General features: G+C 36.7%; 1 protein-coding gene across 1 annotated transcript; it reads left to right on the forward strand.

The window, feature by feature from the left end:
* Positions 1-3,448: 3,448 nt before the first annotated feature.
* LOC104864941 (olfactory receptor 1052-like) lies at positions 3,449-4,381 on the forward strand. Its single transcript, XM_010628221.1, is given in 1 exon segment — positions 3,449-4,381. A coding segment is annotated over 1 exon segment (933 nt).
* Positions 4,382-8,292: the final 3,911 nt, after the last annotated feature.

Genomic DNA, 8,292 nt, shown 5'->3' on the forward strand with positions numbered 1-8,292 from the left:
TTTTTTTTTTTTTTAATCTCTAGTTGCGTGTTGCTCACTGATGCTTGGATATTTCCTATTTTAGTTTTTGGAGTCATAAGTCAAAAATAATTGCTAAGCATGGATTTCTTATTTATTGACACAAATGTTCTTTATCATGACAATCCAAGGTATTGCGCTTATAGTTGGAAAAAACATATTTGAATATTTCTTTGTGTTTATAAGTGTGATTTTCAGTGTTCATTTTCCTAGGAGAATATTCACAGTTACCAATATTGCAAAGAAGTCTTATGTCAACGATAGGCCCATGATAATAATGGTGTCAAAGTTAAAGTAATGGCACCAAAAGGCCCGCTCTTAGTTGCAGAACAAATTTCTATTCTAGTTTTAATTACAACACTAAAGGAGCATATCTCATCTTCACCCTTGGTAACTCTTTTCTGCATTTATTATTTTCCACTCTGATTTCAACACAGAAAGGTAGAACTATTGCTGAAAATGTATCATAGTCACATTTGCTTTATTGCCTTCTGTCTGTCCTTCATGTGCTTTCTGTGTGTGTGTGTGTGTGTGTGTGTGTGTGTGTGTGTGTGTGGTGTTGTATGTGCTCTGCTGTTGACACTTATTCATCAGTATCATGAAACTGGTCATTATTACATTCATATCTTGAAAATATGTATCAGTTCAATTGGGAAAACACCTCTGTTTCTTTAAATGATAAGTAGAAAACTATACGTTCTCTGATCTATTTCTTCCTATTTTATTGTTTATCATAGATGAAGAACAGAGCAATCCAAGGCTAGAAGTGCACTGTAACTGAAACTTGCTCTGCTGCGTCATATTCCAGGGTATAATGGCCTATTTCACAAAGAAAACTTGCAGAAGAAAAAAAAAATGTTGCTGTTAGAAAAGACCAGATTTCCTTTCACCTCAGAAGTGCTTGTGACTTTTTATAAAATGAATTTTTTCCAGCCACCAAACTCTTTGAATCCCTCTTTTGTAAACTGGCTCCACTAATAATAACGAAAAGATCTTTGCTAAGTCCGAATACACTATTTTCTCTCTCTCTCTTTTTTTTCACAGAATGTGCATAGACTCACTCTTCTTCCAAAGGACACTGATGTAAAACAGAGGAAGGATCTAGTTTATATCTTCAGTTTTGGAAGAGCCAAACTCGACTTATCAATCAAAGATTTTGTTTGATTTAGCAATAGCCAGACAACTACATCTTGGGCTTCACCCATACTCTAACCTCACTAAATGAGAACTTTCATGAAGACTCAACTCATGCACCCTTCTTAAAATCACTGATACCTTACATATTGCCTTATGTAGAAAACATGTTCTCTGGAAGATGAAACAATGTAAAAAATGTAATCGACATAGTAAGTCAGATTGACATTTATTTGAGGAAAGGGATTTTTCAGATCGGGGCCAATCTAACGTCTCCAGAGATAGGAAGATTATTCTGGATTATTTGAATAGAAAAGAAAAGTGCTAGTGCTCTTGTAAAAGTAAGTCACTCAAAGCACGATTCCACTACAGATGGAGAAGGAGGCAGAGCTGTGACTGGTGAAAGAGCTCCCACGCTAACTTTGAAATTAGAAGATAAAAATGCAGCTCTAGAAATTTGAAAGGCAATAGAATGTATTCTTTCTTTGAGACTCTGGAAGGAATGTGGTCACACTGACACCCAGGTTTCAGTCTTGGCAAACTGATTTGAAACCTCGGACCTCCATCCTGTAAGTGAGAAATCCATCTATTTTGATCTAAACTGCTATAACAGCCACAGGAAACCACTTCACTGAATAGCAGACACCTGCTATTTGTCTCTGTTCACTTTCCATCTTGGCTGTTTTATAGGACTCACCACCTTTGTGCATATAAGCATAGATATTCTTTATTTCCCTAAAGGAATATGAGCACTTTGAAAGCAAGACAAATTATCTCATTCACTACTGCTTCATTTATAGGAAACAAAATATTTCTTGACAAACATTGGAAGTCGCACAAATTTATAGAATGTGCAGTGTATACACGATAAATTGATGTGTTTACATTTAACCACGGATAGCATTGAATTGGTGACACATCATGCTAAAAACGTGACACTGACACCTGATGTTTTTAAAAATAAAATACATTTGATAGATACAGTTGGGGTTCTTCAAAGATATCTTGCTTGTCTACAATCAATTTGCATAACTGACAACTGATGTTTTTAAAAATAAAATACATTTGATAGATACAGTTGGGGTTCTTCAAAGATATCTTGCTTGTCTACAATCAATTTGCATGTTCATTTGGGGGGTTAGTTAATGTAAAATTTATTTTTCTTTTTGCTCCTTTTTATGATTTAGTTTTACTTCATTTTAGTCCATATGCGTAGTACATAATGTTCACATTTCATGTGTGAAGTTGGTACGTGTACCTGGCACATCTTAATCCCATGTTTCATTGTTTCCTTCCCTCACTCCTCCTTCCATCTCTGGATCACCCTCAATGTTTGGTAGATCTTCTCAGTACCTAATGTTTACTTCACATTTACTGTTTTAATGTTGATTCAAAAACATTCAAAAGCAAAATTACACAAAGAAGAAATGGGGCCAGAGAGGTGGCAAGTTAATGACATTCCCAGTGTTTAACCAGTCCCCGCAATAAAATGCAAATGAAAAAGACTGATCTACATTGTTCTCCTCGCTCACATCTGCTTTGGGGAAGGTCATAGATCTTCTAAGGGGGAGAGCTGGGCAGAAGGTAAGGCAAAAGAAATGTCTGAAATTTGAGGTATGGAAGGAAGAAAAGGCTGCACATTGCAGGATTCAGTGCTTTGATGTTCACTGGGGGTAAAAACTAAAGTCTATCAAAAGACGACACAAAACTAATCATGGTGAGTTAGGCAGTTTGTGGTCCATGCAGGAAATGGCAGGCAGGTGCCATCAAATGAGCCTGACAATGTGGTACTTGTCTCTGGATTAGAAAATCAATTTTATCTTTTAATAATTCTGTGGGATAAGAGCTTTCTTAGTCTCCCATTTTATAATGTAGAAATTGATAAGCAGGGAATAAAAACACAGTGGTACCTTGGTTCATGAACTTCATTCCTTCCATGATTCTAGGGAAGATGGTTGCTTTCCTATTCATCACCAGATGTGGAGTTCATGAACAGAAGCAAAACTTTGCTGAATGCTTTTGGTTGCAAACCAAATTGTTCTTGAACAAAATCATGAGTGAGCTGAGGGATTACTGTGACTACCTCATTATTGAGGTGTTACTGAGTCACAATTTATAAAATTTCTAGCATATATATGGCCCACTGCTGAAGTTAATCTCTTTTCTCCATCACTTTGCAGGGAACCATAAAGGTCTTATGCTAGCATGTATATTCCATCATGGAGAAAATGATACTGTTTTTCCTCTGTCTGTTATCATCTTTGCTGCAACTAAAGAGCAACATAATCCCAAATTCATGGCAGGTTGGACCCATACAAGGATGAAGGAATTCTTCCTAATAGGCTTAACTGAAAGTCCCAATCTGCAGATTCCTCTCTTTCTGCTTTTCACCCTCATTTATATCATCACACTTTTAGGTAACTGGGGGATGATCCTCCTGATCTGGTTAAATGCCCCACTGCATACGCCAATGTACTTCTTCCTCAGCAACCTCTCCTTTTGTGACATCTGATACTCCACTGTTTTTGCTCCTAAGATGCTGATCAATTTCTTGTCCAAACATAAGTGGAGCACATTTTATGGCTGTGTTTTACAAAGCTTCTTTTTTGCAGTGTATGTAACCACGGAGGGCATCCTACTGTCCGTGATGGCTTATGACCACTATGTGGCCATAGCAAAACCCTTGTCATATTCAGTCCTTATGACACAGAGCGTGTGTATTCAGATGGTTCTCGCATCCTACCTGGGTGGGCTCATTAACGCCCTGACACACACGCTAGGTCTGCTCAAGCTGGACTTCTGCGGCCCCAACATCGTGAATCATTTCTTCTGTGACATCTCCCCTCTCCTGAGGCTGGCATGCTCTGACACCCATGAGAATGAGCTGGTGCTTCTGGTATTTTCTGGGGTCATCGCAATGTTCACTTTCACTGTGGTCATGGTCTCTTACATCTGCATCGTCATTGCCATGCAGAGAATCCGCTCAGTGCAGGGGAGGCTCAAAGCCTTCTCCACCTGTGCCTCACATCTGAGTGCCGTGACCTTACTCTATGGGTCCGTGACTTTTAGTTACATCCAGCCAAGCTCCCAGTACTCCCTGGAACAGGAGAAGGTCTGTGCTGTGTTTTATACATTGGTGATTCCCATGCTATACCCACTGATTTACAGCTTGAGGAATAGTGATGTGAAAACTGCTGCCAACAGGTTAAGGTCAGTGTGGTGCAGATGACTCACACTTGACTCACCTCATGGTTCTGATAACCTGCTACTAAGCAGCTAATCAACTTTCTGTTTGTGCCAAAGATTCCATCACAGAATACAAACTAGTATCAAGATAGCATTTTGCTGCTTGATCTCCCTGAGTGGTTGCTCTTAGTTTCTCTGTCACTCGAAGTTAAAAAATGATCTCCTAAAAAATTATCATGCTCACATCTAAGGAAACTCACAGTCATTTTAAAAATAATCTAGTAGAAATTCCAAGCAAAAAATATGAATAGGCATTTATTGAATGCATTATCTCAGAGAAAATTTAAGATGTTTCCTTGGAATGATTTTTCTTATATCATTAATATTTTTCCTGACAATGGCAACATTCAAATAAAAATGTACCTTAAGTTTCATATTTAAACTGCATTTATTAATTCTATCCTCAAATGATAAAGACAAATAATTTGCATTATTTTCTAGCACAGTTCCAAAGAGAGTCTTAACTGTACATTTCGTTTGACACAAAATTACAGAGCTTCCATCTAGGAGAAACAAAATAGCATGCAGAGTAATGGCTGGAAGTAACATTAAAGATTAGAAAATAGAAGAATCTGACTATGGCTTGGAATTTTAATTTAAAATAGTACATGATAAGAGTGCCTTTGTGTATATCCATATGCATTAATTTCCTTTAAAGTTATGATAACATAGGTTAAGATTTTCTCCATGCCTAACGGCTAAAGCCCTAACTGAAATGAAAATGTTAGACATTAGGAAAAGATGCAACTATTAGGGACATGTTGGAAAGTGAAGAAAAAGATAAGCAGGCCGGAGATTTAGCTCAGCGGTTCGGTGGCCTGCCCTGCAAGCGCAAGGACCCGAGTTCAATTTCCGGTACCAAAAAAAAAAAAGAAAGATAAGCAATTTAGTAGAAAAAGTACTCCAAAGTTGTAGAGAAAAAGTTGCAACTCTAAAGCATTTAAAAAGTGCTGCAAGTAACATTAAAAAAAGGAATTCATTTGAGTTAGTTCATGAAAATTATAAATAATATAGGACACATGTAGAAGGCTTCATTTTTTGTTTACTCTTTTCTTACTGAGCAGTAAAGTTTTACTGTAGTCAGAATGTTTTGAACCTATGTTACTGATGCAGCCTGTTGTATAGCAGAGGAAATAATTGAGATGTGGAAATCTGATGGCTACTGGAATTCCCAAAAGAGGAGATTTCTGGGAAGTGGGTACAGGTGGAAACAAAGTAAAAAGGTGGCAGATGTCCCGGGTTATTGAGGAAACGTCAAAGTGGCCGGAATTGTATGTAGTACAAAGTGGAAAGAGTGAAACATTTAAAAGGCGGGCACATTTACATGTGATACATTCAGTAAGAGACACATTCAAGGCATTCGGATTGGGCTTTCATGTAAGGCCTGCATTGGCTGATAGAGAGAACTTTTTCAAGTAAACTAAAACCTACAAAATGTTAGGAAAATGTAAAGTGACTTCTGCTGTCTCTAACAGTAATCTGCTTTGCTTAGTTCAAAGTTAACAGACCCCAGAGGCACTCAGCATGAAGTGGGACATCTGGCCTCATCCCTGACCTTGAGAACCCCCTCCCTGTGCAATAGAATAGTTCATCAAAATGAAGCTTCAAATGCGTTGTTTAAAATTGGCCTATTATATATTTGTGTCAGCTCCCCGAGAAGCATATAACAGTTAAGTGCTGAACATATGTATGAATTAATTTTTTTAAATAAAAAAGGGAATTTAAAAACTTTAGTTGTTTCATTCTTAGAACATTTGAATTTATCAGAACTTGGTTTTGTGGTATTTTTGAGTTCCTGCAATTCCATTCATTTTCTGTATTTGATCTTTATCAAAGTTGTTCGAATTTTAGAGAACATAAGCCTTTTATTGGATTATGTGTAAAATTACCACATTTCATGCCATTTTTCAATAAAAGCAGAGGCGATGGTTGAGAGGCCCTCTTGGGTTCAGTCTCCAAAGACCAGACCACGTCGAGTGACACCACACGTGGGCAGCTGAGGTTCACATCCACATAATGAGCTGCCTGCCTCCTCTCTTCCCAAAAGACCAGGAAACAAAAATCAAAAGCCTCCACTCCCCCAAGGAAGTCCTTTAAGATTTAAGAAAATTTTATGTTCTCCAATGGTTGATCAGCTTATTCTGAGCTTTACTTAATTGTAAGTATATTTAGGAAATAGTGATGCAGATTTATTTCAATTTTATTTTATTTCCTATTATTTCCATATATCAACAGATAGTGTGACATTTTTATAATATTTCCCTAACAGATAGTTTCCTAACCTGTGGTTTACTTATTGTTAAATGGACTTTCTGTCTTGTGGAAAAAGGCAAGGTATCTATGCAATAGCTATATTAAACATGTTCTCCTGTATGGACAATTCACATTTATATTATTTCTCACTTGGGTCATATAGTAGCTTGAAATTATCAGAAAACTCACAAAAAACATTTAAAGTAGACCATCTTTGTCTCTGGACCCTGTCTGCAACATAACCAAGGCATGGGCACAGAGATTTTATTCAGATTGGTGTTAGGGACCACAAAGTACTACTTCTTACAAATCTAACTTAATAAAATGGTTTTCACAGTATTGTGACTTGTTTGTGATCTAGGTAATCCAAGCTATACTTTTGAATCTTTCCTTATGCGAGGTTTGTTGTTATTGATAGTGGGTTTTCAAAATTTTGTATATGATCATTGTCAGGTTTTATGTTCCGGTGTGCTATTGCATTATAGGTTCTTTTGTTGTGTAAATAATTTTGAGTCATAGGCTATTGAGTTTATATCATGCAAAGTGTAAAAGCAAATCTAAAAAGCACACATTTATAGAGTTATAAATATCTATATGTAACATAGTTTGTGTAATATTTAACCACGGTTTGTACATATTTTATACTATGAACAAAACAAGGACAGTACATATATATTCACTTTCACCTCATATAGTAATTTTATTTATTAATGTCAAAAGTAAAATCTTGTGACTAAACTCACATGAAGGTATTTAAAGCATAAATTAATGATTGTGGCCCTACAGTATGAACATACCATTATTTTTATCTTTAATTATTTTGATAGGCTTTTCATTGGGATCCATATTTTACCACAGTGAAAAATTATCTGAACTTCATGAATTCTCTCACCAATATACTCATCTAGTTCTTTACCTGACTGCTAATGATTACATTTTCCTATTTTTTGCAGCCATAGATTAAAAATAAATTATGTGAAGAAATTTCATATTTTATCATGATACAAGGGAATGAACTGAGAGCTATAAAAACTGATTTTGAGTATATCTTTAGGTTATTTAAATGTTATTTCCTGTCTTTATTTTCTTTAGAGAATAGTCATAGTTATTAGCATTTTAAAGTGTCCTTTTATTTTAGCAGAACAAGTGGTAGAAATTCCCTCCATTGAGAACCTCTCTTCTGATTATAATTCTAAAAGCATAGGAACAAATCACAACTTCACCTTTCCAAGCACTTGTCTGTGTTCATTATCTCCCACTGCAATTTCAACCGATAGAGCTAGAAAGTCAGGAAAAACATGCTATACAAGGGCCAGGGATTTGGCTCAATGGTTCTGCCACCTGCCTTGTGAGCGCAAGGACCCAAGTTTGATCCCCAGTACCAAGAAAAAGAAAAAAGAAAATAAACACATAGCACATTTGAGGGCTGGGGGGTTAGCTCGGCTGTTTGGTGGTCTGCCTTGCAAGCGCAAGGACCAGAGTTCGATCCCCAGTACCATAAACAAAAAACAAAAATCAACCCCCGCCCCAAAATGTTGCAGTCAAGCTCATCCTCTTTTCCTCTCTGCATGTGTGCTTTTTCTTTTTCTGTGTGCTGGCATAAAGACATATGCAGCAGTGTCTCTGACCGTGTCCCGTGTC

Source organism: Fukomys damarensis, unplaced genomic scaffold (genome assembly GCF_012274545.1).
Source record: "Fukomys damarensis isolate Sample0158 unplaced genomic scaffold, DMR_v1.0_HiC HiC_scaffold_73725, whole genome shotgun sequence".
Lineage (NCBI taxonomy): Eukaryota > Metazoa > Chordata > Mammalia > Rodentia > Bathyergidae > Fukomys > Fukomys damarensis.